The sequence below is a fragment of the Dermacentor variabilis genome, chromosome 4 (genome assembly GCF_050947875.1).
Source record: "Dermacentor variabilis isolate Ectoservices chromosome 4, ASM5094787v1, whole genome shotgun sequence".
In the NCBI taxonomy this organism is placed as follows: Eukaryota; Metazoa; Arthropoda; class Arachnida; order Ixodida; family Ixodidae; genus Dermacentor; species Dermacentor variabilis.
Window position 1 is genome coordinate 92,893,423 of NC_134571.1, and position 15,576 is coordinate 92,908,998.

Here is a 15,576-nt window from a genome sequence, read left to right on the forward strand (position 1 = left end):
CAGCCAACAAGCCGCACGGTCGAAGAAAGAAAGAAAGAAAGAAAGAAAGAAAGAAAGATGAAGGGAAGAAAGAGGGAAAGAAAGAAAGCGCGAGCTAAGGAAGCGATGAATTGCAAATGAGATGTTTATGCAGATTCAAGGACAGATAAAGCAGGGTGGGGGGCGGTGAAACGCACGCAAAATATAACGTCGCCGTTATCGGTTCATCAGGCTCTGCTCGCTTTTGAAAATTTAATTGTTACAGGCGGTGCTAAGCTTGCAGTACTACCGTCATTCCTCACGGGTCATTGGCCAACTATTCACAGGAAAGCTGTGAACTAGTGGTCGAGTCGGGATTCGAGCAACCCAGCACGCTACAAGCTGAGTGGAAAGTTTCCTTTGGGTACAAAGACTCTGTTGCTAATTTCAAGGCGCGCGGTGCGCGCCAGAGAGGGAAGAAGTACCGCTGCGACGAAGAGCACGACGCTTGTATATATCAGCTGAATAAGGAGAACGGCGCCAGACACGCAAGAAAACGAGCGCCGAGGAATATTTGCAGCGACCCGGACGATTACGCAAGAGTTGGAGACATCTGCATGGCCTCCTCCCGAAAAGCGTCCGCTACCTGTGGAGATGTTGCAGCTGCGGCATCTTCTATTTTCTGCACGACAGCCCCATCCCGCACTGAGACATCCCCTCAGACCGGTAGGTAATACTCGGGTGACGAGAAATATATCGACAGGTGTGTTGTTACGCGCCGTGTGGTTCGCAGTATACCTCGTGTTTACCCCTGCTCCTCGATGCGGTACAGACAACAATTTTGTAGTCTGCTTCAGCATTACGGAGATAAAAGTTCGCATTCGTCCGCAGCTGGATACTGCTTTGAAAGATGACAATGTCGCAGAGCTGATAACTCGGGCATTCTGATTCGCTCGTTTTAGCACGCGTCTGACAAGGCGAGCGAGGTATTTCATTGTAGGGTGGTTTTGCTCGATCCGTTCCCGTTTTTACTGCTACAGCAGTTAAGCGTTTCAAACGGGGTCGCCTTGTCCGTCTAATCCATTACGCTATAACCACGACCGCTGTCGTCGTCAGGCCGCCTCGTCATCCCCAGCTTCACCATCTGGATATATAGGGGGGGAAGGGGGGGGACAGAAAACTTGTTCACAACTGCCACCTCTAGAACACAAACCCTTGCCACTGCAGCAATGTGCATTCGGGAGTTGGGTGCGCTAACCACTGCACGCGCGAGAGCAGCGCAGATCACTTTACTCCCAAGTTCTTCCAGTTCCACACATGTTCTCAGAGCTGTGGCGTCATGTTGGGCTCACGGCCAGCTCCTCAATCTGGAATGCCACATGTACATTTAGAAAGTCGCACACAGCTGGCACGACGCCGTAACCGAAACGCTGCTCTGACTCTAAATATTGCTAAAGTATACGATACCCCGGAGCACGTTGTTTTGATAGCTCGATTTTTCTGATGCATGGTCTTCTTGGATGTATAGTCACCTGGGTTTAGAGATGATTTCCCGGGGAAAGAGAATTTTATTGCTATAAATGCGGCTTTTCTTCTACATATATGCAGGGTGTCATATCCATCATTCACTAGGATTTTAAAATGCCACGTAGCTGAGCAGAACCAAGGTAATGTTGCTTGCCGTTGCTTGAAGATACTCAGATTATATTTTTTCATTCTGCCTATTTATAAAATTAGTCCTAATTCATTAATCAACTTATTAACTTTTATAATTAGATGGAACGTGTCAGTGAAAAAATTGTACAGCACCATGAAAAACTCTTGACAGAGCTACATAAAAATGTTTATCCGAGCGTGACAGATGCCCGCAAATGCACGCAAAGTCACGCGGTAAATTTGCGCGTAATCGCGGGCTTACTTCGCACTCGGAAAAACACTTTTATGTAGGACGTATTGAGCAACAGAAAGTTGTGTACACGCCTGAAACCCTGAATGCAAACAGACGAGGAGACTGCCGCAAGGCTTATTCCTTTCGCCGACGCCTACTCAATATCCTTATGAGCCCGAGTCCATCATAAACAAGTAACTATAATGCTTAGGTGGATGATATTTTATTTTTTGCGCCCTCTGACAATATCCGCACGTTATAAGAAAGACTGCTTACCTCAATGCTCTGAAGAACTGGCTAGATAATTGCTTACTCAATACCAGTAAATGTGCCGTTCTCGTTTTCCCGTTACATGATCCAGTTCATATCTCCCTGTCTTATCTTGAAGACAACCACAGGCACAGTCCACTAGATATCTCGGGGTCACTTATGACACCTCTCTTGAAGTGGCGCCCGTACATTGGTTATTTGGCCCGAAAAGGTAGACGTGTCATTGGCATTTTGCGTAGGCAAAGCAACCATCGTATAAAGGAGTGAGAAGGGACACACCCATAGTAAGACATCGCACGTGCGTTCGTCCTGTTTTGGAATTCGGATGCACACTTTTATGTCGCGCTCTGGCTTACCGCGCAGGCCCTGTATAGTATCTTGGCACTGCGCTTGTACGTACTTTGGGCTCTCTCAAACTGTGGCAAACATTGTTCTGCATCTCCTCGTTCGCACCGGTTCCTCTTTTGATTGTGCAGACGTTCTTCAGTATTTATGACTCATCACTGGGCGTTTGGAACAGTTTTTAGTTCTCAGCCAGCGTGTTTTTTTTTCTTATTGTTATTATTATTATTGGCCGTGATTTCATACTTCACAAGTTACATTCTAGCAACAGTTACTTAGCTCCGTGAACATGCGCATCTATGATATGCTTACAATTCCCCGACAGCTCTATTGTAATAATATCAAACTTGATTTTTTTTCTCTTCTTTTACAAAAACTTACTTGCACATCGTATATCAGATGACTCGTTAATAGGCTCCCTCGTTCGATTCATCCTTAAAGCTACAAGTGCAATCAAAAGTTTCCCGCTCTGAGGCGACAGTATTGTGCCGCCTCTGGCTCGGGGAGGTATTTACGAAGGCCCACCACGAGCCTTCATAAATCCCCGCATTGGAATGGGGGATGCGCTCACGTGCGACTCTTGTGGAACTATTGAAACGATTGAACACATCATATGTATCTGTCCCCAATACGACGTCGATCGGGAAGCTCTCCGGGTGGCATTAAACCAGCTGGACACTAGACTATTTTCGGTAATGATGATCTTGGACTATGGCCGTACGCGTCGATGGCACAGGAAGTCACGAAAGGGCTCTTGAAATACCTCAAGTCGGCAGGTCTTGGGAACCTTGTGTAAACTCGGTGCGAACCTCCAACTAGTGAAAGCTACGTTGTCGCTTTCTAGTGGACGCGTTTACGTGAATACGGCAATGGCCCATCGCATCGCATATTCGTCACGTCGGATACGTGTATGTGACAGTAACGCGCCGGGAAGTGAATTACAGCTGCGCACACGTCGCTAACATAGATATGGCTTCGAGATGTGCTGCCCAGCTAAGTTGCGTTTAAAGAAGTGGCTGATTCGTCTGGTTGGTATACCATTAATTTTGTTGCAATAGTGTGTATTGGAAACCACTAATGCCGGACCTACGCGGAGAGACAGAGAAAGAAAACATCTTTGTTGAGCGAGAGGATGGTTTTGCAGGAGTCGTTCTCTCTTCACGAGAATTCACGCGCCGGTTTGGCTACCACCGGCCTCTCAAACAACACGATCTGGTCCGAGAGGCGTGACATAGACAACAGCGTCTCTAACTGCTTCTGCAGCAGCCAGGGTAGAGGTGGCAAGTCTGGAGCTTTATTACACTCAATGAAAATGTGTCCGACTGTGTCTAGTTGTTCGCGATAGTGACAATACTCGGCACATCGAGTTCGAAAGGCCCGACAGGTCTGGGATGTACAGGAATGCGTATGATAATGTACGTCAACAAGGACTTTGTAAAATAAAGAGAAGCATAACACTTCTAGCGAAGCACGCCCGTGTGCGCTACTATTTCTACTCTTTTTTTTTCTTTGTTAAAACGAAGCAAAGAACAAAGTAAGGAAGGCATCACCAAACCCTTCTTTAATGTTGTTTTTGTTTACCTGCTGACTAGGAGTGTGCGAATATTGAAAGTTTATAATACGAATCGAATATCACTATTAAATTCAATCCGCCCTAATTCCGCGAGAAAGGTTGTATAGATTTAGATTATTATGTTTAACGTATACAAAATTGCATTCTCTAACCACGCGCTTTTTAAGTTGCAACATTTTGCAACGCGATAGCGAATTTTCTTTTTTTCACATTGTCTCAGTTAAGATATGTTTTTGTTTAAAACAAAATGTGTGAAAAATAGTCTCGATTTCATGTTTAAATGGGTATTCCTGCCTAATATATAGCTTTCAGTTAAAATAAATATACTTGGGAGCCCTTTTGCGACTGTCCTTGTCTGAACACACTCAGCTTACTACTCCACTACAGTGGCAGCGTCTGTCTTTACCACTGGGCTGGTGCATCGGTCATATAAACGGAAAGCATCTCAGATAGCCGGTGCAATTATATAGTCGAGCCACTAGTATTTTCTCCAGGCCAGCCTGTAATTGTGCGCTCTCGGTCACTTGATACCTTCTAGTACCGTAGGAAAAACACGCATATACAGGAGCTCTCAAAACCCAAGCTCCACTCATTCTGCGGCTGAGAAGACTCAAGCAAAAAAAAAAAAGACACAATCTGTGTCACGTTTATTTACTACCACGAGAACGAGCTCTGAATGCAATATGAATGTGAGTTCGATTTTATTTTGACTACACAGGTCCTAGGGATGACCATACAGGCTGCTAATGTTGGGCTCAATTTTACCGAATAAAATAAAATAATGCAACATGTTACTGCAGTACTAAATTTATCAGTCCTGCGAGGCATTCCGTAAAAGTTTAATGAAAATCAACGACTACAATTTCTTTTCAAGACGTTGGCCAATTCTCGCTGCTTTTGCAAATTTTTTCTTTCGGGATTTCATTGTGAAAAAGATACGCAATGTAGTTGGCATTTTTTACACTAATTTGCAAGAAACTATTTGAAGAGTTGTAAGAAAATTATTCAGTTTCGTCGCTTTCGCTAATATGGCTGCAGGAAGCCATTGATTTTGGGGTCAGTAAGAGATGCATGCACAAACATTAAAGTATGGCAATCTTTCAAATAAATTCGGTCATTGCCATAAATCTTTTTCCCCTGGGATTGTAGCTCTACTAGTTCGAAATTTCCAAAAAAAGTTTGGGGGCGTGAAATGTTTCAGTTTTCGAGCAATATGTCTTGAAACTTGAAAAATCTGCAAGTCGCAAATGCGCTCTTCCCCGCCTTAAGTGAATTACATATTGTTTTCTGATAGTCCAAACTTTTCTCGAAATCCGCTATTTCAAAGGCCGCAAATAGCACACATACTCTAAACATTGTCTACACATAACTGATAACGTGCTCCCTATTTTCGCCAAATACAAACAACGTACGTTCTTTAGTTTGCAAGGGATACCGGACAAAGCAACTTCGAACCCCTTATGATGCACAAAAATATGGAAAAAAAAAACAAGCGTTCCGTAAATATTTGCTATACTTATCATTCAGCCAAAGACGTTAAATTTTCATTACACATTAAGCCAAACATTTGTCTCTTGTTCAACGATTTTGAAGTTAGCGAATTTTTCATCCGTTTAGTGACTGCAGAAACATTGCGGATAACGACAGTATGACACTTTCAAATATTTGCTCAAGCATTTTTCTTTTCATAAAAGAATTATTTATTCTACAAGCACTTCACTTCGCACAAAGGTTAGCCATAAACTTTCACCCATTCTTGGTTAATTGCATTTTGGTGGCATTTATAGTTGCACCAAGGCTGCGTAGCACAATTCACGCCAGTCGTAAAACTCAATTGTATACGCTCAGGAGCACTCAAATGCGTAATTTGCTGCAGAGGTCATAATTAGCTCGCATGTTTTGAATTTTGCCTACCCACAACCCACATGTGCCCCTTACTTTGTGAACCTTGTGTGAACCTCGTGCAACGTTGAGTTCTCTCGGGACACTGAGAAACGTAGCGTTTAAAACCGTATAACGCTTTCAAGCACTTGATAACAGAATTGTTTATAAAGGCTGTATTCGATGTACGTGCGCTTAACTTAATTCAGAAGCTTTACAGATCATTTCCTTCGCATTCGCTAAATCTGAGCTTGCAATGGTGGCGTCTGTAGTTACGCTAAGATAAAGGGCTAAATATTGTGCCATTCCTAAAACACGTTTACAACACTCTGGGGCACATATATAACGTAATATATTGCAAATGGCCCATTTACCCTACACACTTCAAACTTTTCCTACGCATTACCCACAACGTTTCTCTATTTACCGTCAAATATAAACAGGGTACCTAGTTTATTTCTCCGAGCACAGCGATAATGCCAAATACAGACCCATTACGAAGCATGAAAATAAGGTAAAACCGAGGGCTGAGTATTTGTTTGCAACACTTCCAATGAAGCCAGTAACACGAAAGCTCCACCCCACATTAAACTTAACATTTGCCTTATCTTCTCTGAAATCGAAGTTGGCGTCTTGGACACTTATTTTCGGACTTTGAGAAACATTGTTACAACGGCGGTATGACACTCTGGAACGCTTGAATAAGTAAATCTACACCGGCTGTACATAACGTGCACTTATTAAACATTTATCGCTCGTTACTCACAGCGTGTTTCCTACTTCAACAAAATATTGACACCTGCCTCGCATAGTTTGCCGAGGACACCAGAGAAAAGCAACTGTATACGTGCCTCGTATACCGCATAAAAATAGTAAGACGAGTATTCAGTAATTATTTTAAAAGCACACGTATAACGCACACACGACACAATTTTGGTATACGTCACACGTAACCTGACCGCCCCATTTTCTGTAAATACGAAATTTCTGCCGTTTTTGGTCCTTTCATAAAAGTGGGGTAACGTAAGCCTTTCTGACAGCGTGCGCCTCCAGGGGCCGAAAACGAGATTGTAAAAATTTTAGCTCCTATTTGACAGACGCATTTCATAATTGAACCTTCGGGAGCGATAGATAACGCTCCTGGGAGCTTCTGATATCGTATTAATATCGTATGATATCGTGTTGGTGTAAAACCTGAAGTACGAAGGCATCAAATTTCACGCCAAGCAAGGCGCTCGTATGAAATCATTTAAGGGAAATCTTGTGGTGGTGAGAAGAGACAAGCACAGATGCACAGGCAGACCCCTGAAGAAGCGAAGACGCGGAATGCCGAAAGCGAATGTCGTCGCTATGCGGCAAACGACGTCAGCCATCAGCGTTAGGCAACAAGGTCCGCGGAGACGCCTAGAAAGCATCGCGTTCTCACGATTTCAACACAGGCGCCGGACCTGCAAAAATATTTATTTTATCCCAGAATGAGTGCTTGATCGATGTATAGTGTACCTCGCCGATAATGCAAAAAAAAGAAATGTCGGGTGGCTGCAATGTGCGAAATGGAGAAAAACAAGGCAATAACATCTCACATTCTAAAAAACAGCACACGAAAAAAAAGAACATCAAGATCGCCCCCATAATCTGTTGCACGCCTCTCGTAGCAATTACCTAGCGCACGCGTACTCCCGGCACGTCTAAAAGAAAGCAGGATGCTTCACGCACCAACAAGGGAAGAAAAGTGTCGGCGCAACCTGTAAGCACTTGGCATGCGATGTAGGCCGCCGGCAAGGTTCCAGACAGACACGTGAGCTCATTATCTTGCATCGCAACATTTGCATAGCTATTTGTGTAAAAACAGGTTAGACGAAAAACCCGCCGCAAGGTAGATACCCTGATAACGCGGGCAACCACTTGAGGCGCACACGTGAGCTCATTATCTTGCATCGCAACAATTCACAGCTATTTGTGTAAAAAGCAGGTTGGATGAGAAACTCAGTCAGTTCGGGCGCACACGTGAACTAATTATCTTGCATCGTAACATTTGCATAGCTATTTGTGTAAAAGCAGGTTGGACGAGAAACTCGGTGCAAAGTAGATACCCTGATAACACGGCCAATCACGTCCAGTGCAAGCCGATCAGCATAACTTTTACAGCGAAGCTGTATAGATCTTAGGCTGCTGAGCACGAGGTCGCGGGATCGAATCCCGGCCACAGCGACCGCATTTCGATGGGGGCGAAATGCGAAAACACCCGTGTACTTAGATTTAGGTGCACGTTAAAGAACCCCAGGTGGTCTAAATTTCCGGAGTCCTCCACTACGGCGTGCCTCATAATCAGAAAGTGGTTTTGGCACGTAAAACCCCATAATTTTTTTTTATTTTTGTATAGGGCTACCCTCCGCCGGTGGACGATGTTCGTCCGTCTACGTGTCGCGTCGACACGAAAAAAGTTTCGTCTCGAGTTTCTCGCGAATGCTATGTGGCTTTCAATCTAATATAGGCATTTAAGAAAAAAAATTATACTGAAATTGGCTGCTAATACGACTCCATCATAACGCCGAGTTTCTTTACATATAATAAATAGTTAACTCACAGTGAAGTTTTAAACGTTAAACAATACCCCTCTGCTGTCGATACGTTGCCACCTACGAAAGGGGTGTGGTTACAGAAAACGGTGGTAACGCTTGTTTTATCGAACCTATACTAAAGCAAATTATACGACGATTAGCCGCTAGGACCACTCTAACAATACGCCGAGTTTCATGTACTTTTTCACAATTACGTAGTGAAGTTGTAAATGCGGTGTCTCACTACATTGGCTCTTGTGCGAGGTAGCCATCGTATAGCAACGATTTAGACCGGCCAGCCATGCTGCAACGGCGATTTCGGGAGCGGTCGATACCGCGGCCGCTAGCCGCCGCGGTTGCTTAGTGGCTATGGTGTTGGACTACTAAGCGCGAGGTCCCGGGTTCGAACCCCGGCCACGGCGGCCGCATTTGGTTGGGAGAGAAACACCCGTGTACTTAGATTCAGGTGCACGTTAAAAAAATCCCAGGTGGTCTAAATTTCCGGAGTCCCCCACTACGGCGTGCCTCATAATCAGAAAGTGGTTTCGGCACGTAAAGCCTCATAATTTAGTTTAATTTGTGTCCCGAAATTTTAACGTTATGGGCTTAATTAGTAGTGCAACAGATAATTCTTGAACACTCGCTCTTTTATTTTTCTCGGTACTTGCATGCGTTCTACGACGTCCGCCTCAAGCACCTTGTTTCTGTTTGGTGTAACTAAAGGTAAAGTCGCTGCTCATGTGTAGGCAAAGTTCAGCGTGGGTGAGTTCAGTGCTGATTTTGCAATGGATTACGTGTGTGTGCACTCAGGAGCGTTATGAGTGTTGTACGTGCGTGCATTATCGCATTTGTCTGGCATAGCAAGAAATGCGATCGATATTTAGCGAAGGTGAGCCGGAAGGCTATGACAAGTCTGCGAGCGGATGTAAGTGCACGTGCAATAAATAGTGTGCTCGCAAAGCATTTAGACAGATATCATACCGCCGTTATCAGCTATACTTACTGATGACCCAAGATAACTCTATTTCACACCATGTTTATGTTTGCAGGAAACATCTGCTTTGTCGTCGCGAACTGCCCAAGTCTGACCAAGGCTGCCCGAGGCGCGGCTTTCAGACAATGAGCTTTTGCGCATGCAGCTTCTCGAACAGTCTCGGGTAGTCTGGGGCGATAAATCAAAAACGCCACTGCAGTTCGTAACACGGACGCTGTGTAATCAAAGGATTGGCTGGGCAGGTCCTGTTAATGCCGTTGCCTTATAGTGTCGCTCAAGTGTGGCACGAGGACCTGTAAATTTTCTCGAAGCTGATTTTTTTTGCAGCCACTTCTTTTACCAAATATTGGATTTCCTATATACATGGCGTCATAGCCAATTCGCGTTCCCAAAAAAAGCTTTCGGCAGCCGCTTATGTACACAGTGCCCGTATTCATTTGAGTCGATGTTAAGGCTCTCATCAGCCGTAAGCGATCATGCACATTGCTCCATAAGTCAAAGGCCCGATTTAAACGTAGCCATTGCGACGGATCGAGAGTGTGCAAGCGTCCGTCTAGTTGCGAATAATATTAAAATCAGTCGGAACAGAGTTCATATCAGATTCTTCACTGCATGTTCTGGGCACCAGGAAAATGTGAAGTATTCGTAATTCTCACTCACTTCCTCTCTTACAGCAGAATGGTGACTACGGATAAATTATGCAAATAAATTAGCGTGGAGTGCGTGCCTATTTCTTTCCCTCGCCACGTTCTTTCACGTCTGGTACAAAAGCTTCAGCTCATTTAGCCACACTTCCACAATGTTGTTTCTTTATTAAAACCTTGCTTAGTACTTGGGCGCTTCGTAAGCAGTGGTTGTGTGCTCCTGAAATTGCCTCAACGTCCTATTTTCCTGTTTGTTTGTTTTTTTGTTTGTTTTTTTTAGTGTGCTAGCAAGCTAGCCTAATGAGGGTCATAGCGCCTAGCGCACGCGACGCAAGCATTCGTCAAGTAGCGACTAACAGCCCCTAATTACGCCCCTTGCCTTTTTGTGAGCAAATGTTCTCCCAATGAAAAACACGAAAGCAAACAGGGAAGCAAACGGTGCGAAAGAATGCGGTTTTTATTTCAAGAGGAAGTGTGAGAAACATATTTTCCGTACGTGCATTGTGGCCTTTGCTTTGGTGAAAGCGATGCTGAAATCGCCCACTACGATTAGGCACTACGCTATGCGGGCGCCGAATTCCAGCCTGCGGGTTTCAAGCCACAATCTCGGACACATTCAGCACGATGGCTAAAAATACGACGGCTAAAAAATACGTCGCTGTCGATGATGATGTGACGACTGACGACGCCTTCAAAGTCAACTAGGGTGGAAAGGACATGAATATGCCTACGAAAGCAACAGTGACAAACATCTTGTAACCAAACCACGCTGTTTGACGGCAAGGGAGGTGATAGCGGCATCACAGAATCTGGCCCTTTACTTTCGGTAGCTCTTTCAATTCTCTGCGCAGCACGCTGTGAAACTCGGTGCAGTAAGGTTCACTTCAGTCGCAAATTCTGGCACAAACAGTTGTTTAAAAAAAATAGCGACCTCTTTCACGAAGTAGTTTTTCAATTATTTTTAAAATACAATTTGTCTTATGTTAATCGTTCTTAACCTGCTCTATACTGTGAGCGATACGGTGCTCTGCTTTTACAACTAATAAAACGTTAATTAAATGAAGTTATGGGGTTTAACGTGCCAAAACCACTTTCTGATTATGAGGCACGCCGTAGGGGAGGACTCCGGCAATTTCAACCGCCTGGAGTTCTTCAACGTGCACCTGAATCTAAGTACACGGGTGCTTTCGCATTTCGCTAATAAAACGTATCACGAAGAATTTCTGAGGTCCTGAGCACTACGTTCCAACTTCGTTCGAGTGTACATATTTTGGAAAGAAAATACTTGCACTTGCTGTACTACGTGCCCTGCTATGTGCTGAGCAGAGAGTCCCGCACTCGCCTCCGCTGATGGCTTGACATACCATAAAACGTGATGTCACGCAGATGTGACGGCGCCGTCACAAGAGTGTACGCGTTGGCAAAATATCATAACCAGTTCTGCGGCATTCAGTATTCAGATGAGCTCAGTGATGTATTTAGCGATTACGATTACAACACCCCTTCCCCTCCCTCCAGCCCCACCCCCCAATTTTCTTTCCTGACGTGAGCCTTGTCGTAACATAATAGTTGGGGGCAGCTTTCCAGCATATGACTGTCGACGAATGTCATTCGACGATTCGAATAGTGAACAGTAGCTGTATTAACCCGCTTCTTCGTGTTTTTATTTTGTTATTTTTAGTTTGTTTAATATGGTTTGGGTGTACTGTGATAAAATTGGCATTCCTTATGAATAGCAACCCCCCCCTCTTCTTTTTTTTTCAGATAAGCAACTTGTCTAGACTGACGCTCTACGCCCATGTATTTTGTGTGGAAACTCTAATGGCTGGGCGCCCAAATTATTTCCTAAATAAACAAAGCTTCTAGAGCACGAAGACACTTTATTTATGATAAAAAAAAACTTTCTATAGGTACATCAGACGTTCGCATCGTACTTAAAGCTAGCAAACTGGCTACAAGCTTTTCACTGCATCGGCGAAGTGCTGGGGTGTACGCTTTCCCCTAATATATAGATTTACAAGAAGATAAAAGAATATAAAACTCGCCACAGCGACAAGCCGATCAAGCTGCGCTGTCACATACATGTACTCTACAGGAAGTTCGCGACCGCTCGGTCGCGAGGTATGGGTGACGTCTACAATTAATTTCCTGTACCTGAACCACGGAGTAACACATTTAGGAGGTGAAACTCCCGTCAGCGCGAGCGAGCGCGGGCGACCAGATAAGGTCACAATTGTTGTATGCGCCGACGGGGCCGTATACAGTGGCGGCGCCATGCGGCGCGTCGTAGAAGCCACAGCGAAAAAAAAATGCAGCGCCCGGGCAGGCGGCTCCGGCGCGCTCTCAACGGCGGTAATTTCTTTCCAGGCCGCCAGGCGCCGCCAGCACGATAACGGCTCCGCGGGCTTGTGACCTTTTCTGGTCGCCGCAAACAGCGGCGTTTCCACTCCTAAATATTTCTTGCTCCGTGACCTGAACTCAGCTTCGGAAAATACTGTAAGAGGTACCACAGGCAATATCTGAGGTACGATTCAAGGTAAATTGTTTCCTGTGTAATAAAACGTGCAATTCAGGAAATATTAACGTCAATCGGCCAACACGACAAGAAAATACCCTGGGCTTAATCACTTCGCAAGTAACTAAACGTTGCACCTGCAGGTGAAAGCTGTCTTCGTTTCACCTCCCTGTTCACTTTTGTGTTATCTCAGTGCGCCGAGAAGCGTCTGCCATGTTACCCGAAGCCTACCTAGAACAGCAGAGTGTAACATCGGTGGGAGTCCACGAAGAAAACGATGGCTCCCAGGTAGCGCAGTTCTACAAGGATCGAGTGGTGCTCATCACAGGAGGAACAGGATTCATTGGAAAGGTATGATACCAAGATTTTCACGGCCGTTGTGACGTCTTCATTTTGGGAGGGGGGGGGGACTATTAATCTGCTGAGTTCCTTGCGTTAACCCCTCCCCCCCTTAGGTTCATTGGGGAGTTGTGGAAATATTGGATCACGACAGCGTACAATGTGGACCGCGTAGCCACAGAAAAGCAGCGCAGAGTTTAGGTTCTGCGACCACGTTGCAGCGCCGACACATTTTCCTGAGGTGCCGGTAATGTCCCTTTAGTGCATACATGTTTCTCGCCTCCCTTTAATATTTATGTCGTCCATCACAACAGACAGGTAGCTATAGAAAAGGAGCCCCAAAACAGAGCATGATTAGCTCTGTGGGTCAGCCAGTTCAGTAACCATCGTCGCTCTTCTGATTATTGTAAATGTGATACGCACGCTGGAAATGGTAGGAAACAAGAGTGAGTGGTTTAGGCGACATGGTATAACTATCTGTCTGCCCCGTCCACATCGTTTCGCTCCACCCTTCTTCCGCTCAACAACACAAGATGCACCAAATGGCCCAACAGTTAGTGATCTTACAACTATCTATTTCACTTATCTACAAGCACTTACTCTTTCAAATGTTTCAACTGCCAAAGAAACAAAAGCACTTGAGCCGTGTCTATACACTACATTCTTTACTTCAAATATTCTTTGTCATCAATTGCAGCGTTATTCTTTTAAACCGTAGTTGCCTTACTAAAACCTTGTCCTGAGAAGCTAATAATACCGACTGTTTGGCTAGTTCATTGAAGAATGAAGATCAAAAAAGAGGCGTTTTTGATTTTCAGTGCCGGATGTTTTCAAGAATGCTTCGACGGGAGCTAGTTGGTATAGCATGATCGTTTAATGCGTTGAGGGGAGAGGGGAAGGGTTCAGTGCCCCATCTGTACTACCTAAGGAGCCCAGCGATATACCATACAGTCGGGGTACTGCTTACAGTGCCTGTTGTAGACTACAAGCATAATGTAACCACGAACTCTTGTGATGGTCTGACGGAAGAAGAAAAAATTTCACGGACGATTACGACACTCCCTACTGCGAATTTTGAGCGCAGCTATTAAGGTGTTCTGAATTCGCGATGTATTGGGGCAAAGCATTTGATTCTGAACGACAGGGCGCTCGCTGCGGCGGCGTGGAGCCACTGCTCGGGTGGCTCGTTTAGCAGCAATTCCATCTGCTGCGTCGCTCTTTGTTCAGAAAAAAAAAGCGCGAACACGGGAACGCGTGGCACGTGCGGAGCGCATTCTCTTGCGGCGGCTGTGCCGCAGACGAAGTGGCGCATGCACATTGGGTCCGAAGCTCACGCCAGCGCTCTGTTTCCGCGCTTGCCGCATGCCTGATCGCCGCCGGCACTCCGCTTTCTTCCTCACCCTTTTGACGTACATTCCTCCGCTTTCCCCCTCCTGATTCCACTCCTCCATACGCTCCACTTTTCTCCTTACGCCTCTTCCCTCTCGCCGCTTTTACAGTGTAGCTCTTAAAAGCTCGCTGGGTTTTTCTTGACGTCCGCTGGTTCACCGAGCTGGCGGAGAGAGTGAGAGCATACTGTAAAAGCAGACTATAAAAATATCATCCCGTGGCATAGCGACGCGGCGACGGTGTGTAGAGCCTAGCGGGGGAGAGAGAGCGGCGCGGACACAAGTGGTGTGATGTCAGTGTTCTCCAATAAAAACCCGCGCACTTGCTTTGGCGGTCCTATTTCTCGCAGTGGAAACAAAAATTGTGCATGGCTCTGCTGTCACAAACACCAGAGGACAGCGGAGCTGGAGGGCAGCCAACAAAAGTAAGGCTAACCGCCATATTCAGAAATGTATCTTAACTCGAAGCCCACACTTGATTTAAATGACGCCTGTCGTGAACGCACCAAAGGAAACGTAGTGAGCGCCTTGGGCGCGTTCGCACCAGAATGAATCAATGAATGAATGTGTGCTTAGTGGCGCAAGGGCCAGGTATGGCCGCAGAGCGCCATGACTGATACTACTGTGTTAAGCGCTCATTGGTGAGTTACTATGATGGGCTGTAAGATGCCTGTAAAGTGGCCTAAAATTAATGGCTATCGTAGGAGCGTAAAACGATATATGGTGTAAAATTATGGCAGTGATACGTGGAGTGGTCTGTGGGTATATTACGAATGACAAGTGATCATGGGGCTAAAATTCAAGGATATGGAAATAGCGCATATGCCTCCTTAAGGCCTTTGAACCCAAAGGCTGGGAGGCAGGTGCTTTCTTTTATAGCAGCTACCGCAGCAGAAACCTCTGTTAAGAGGCTGTGCTATGGATTTTCTGGGGCTATAACACGAAAACTATGTATATCCTTTAAAAAATGAAACAGGGATTGATATTTAAAGAGAAGTTCTATACCTATGAGCATTTGAGGATGGAGTGGAATTCACTGCCGATGTGGTAATCGAAAATGCTTTTTTCCTATTTGCGTCTAATTCCCTGCATTGCATCAGGATGTGAAGCACGGTAAGTGCTTCACCACATTTATCACACGTGGGTGGATCACCACCGGACAAGAGGTGGTGTCATCCAGGCGTCATCGAGATCAAGTCAAGCATGGACTTCAAGTAAAGATG

At 45.3% G+C, this 15,576-nt stretch overlaps 1 protein-coding gene across 1 annotated transcript in view; it reads left to right on the forward strand.

The window, feature by feature from the left end:
• The first annotated feature begins 271 nt into the window (after positions 1 to 271).
• LOC142579504 (fatty acyl-CoA reductase 1-like) overlaps positions 272 to 15,576 on the forward strand; it is a 52,367-nt gene continuing 37,062 nt past the window's right edge. The window contains exons 1-2 of the mRNA XM_075689776.1: positions 272 to 684; positions 12,820 to 12,977. Of these exons, the coding sequence (XP_075545891.1) occupies positions 576 to 684; positions 12,820 to 12,977 (267 nt within the window). The 5' untranslated portion in view covers positions 272 to 575. The remainder of the gene's footprint in view (positions 685 to 12,819; positions 12,978 to 15,576) is intronic.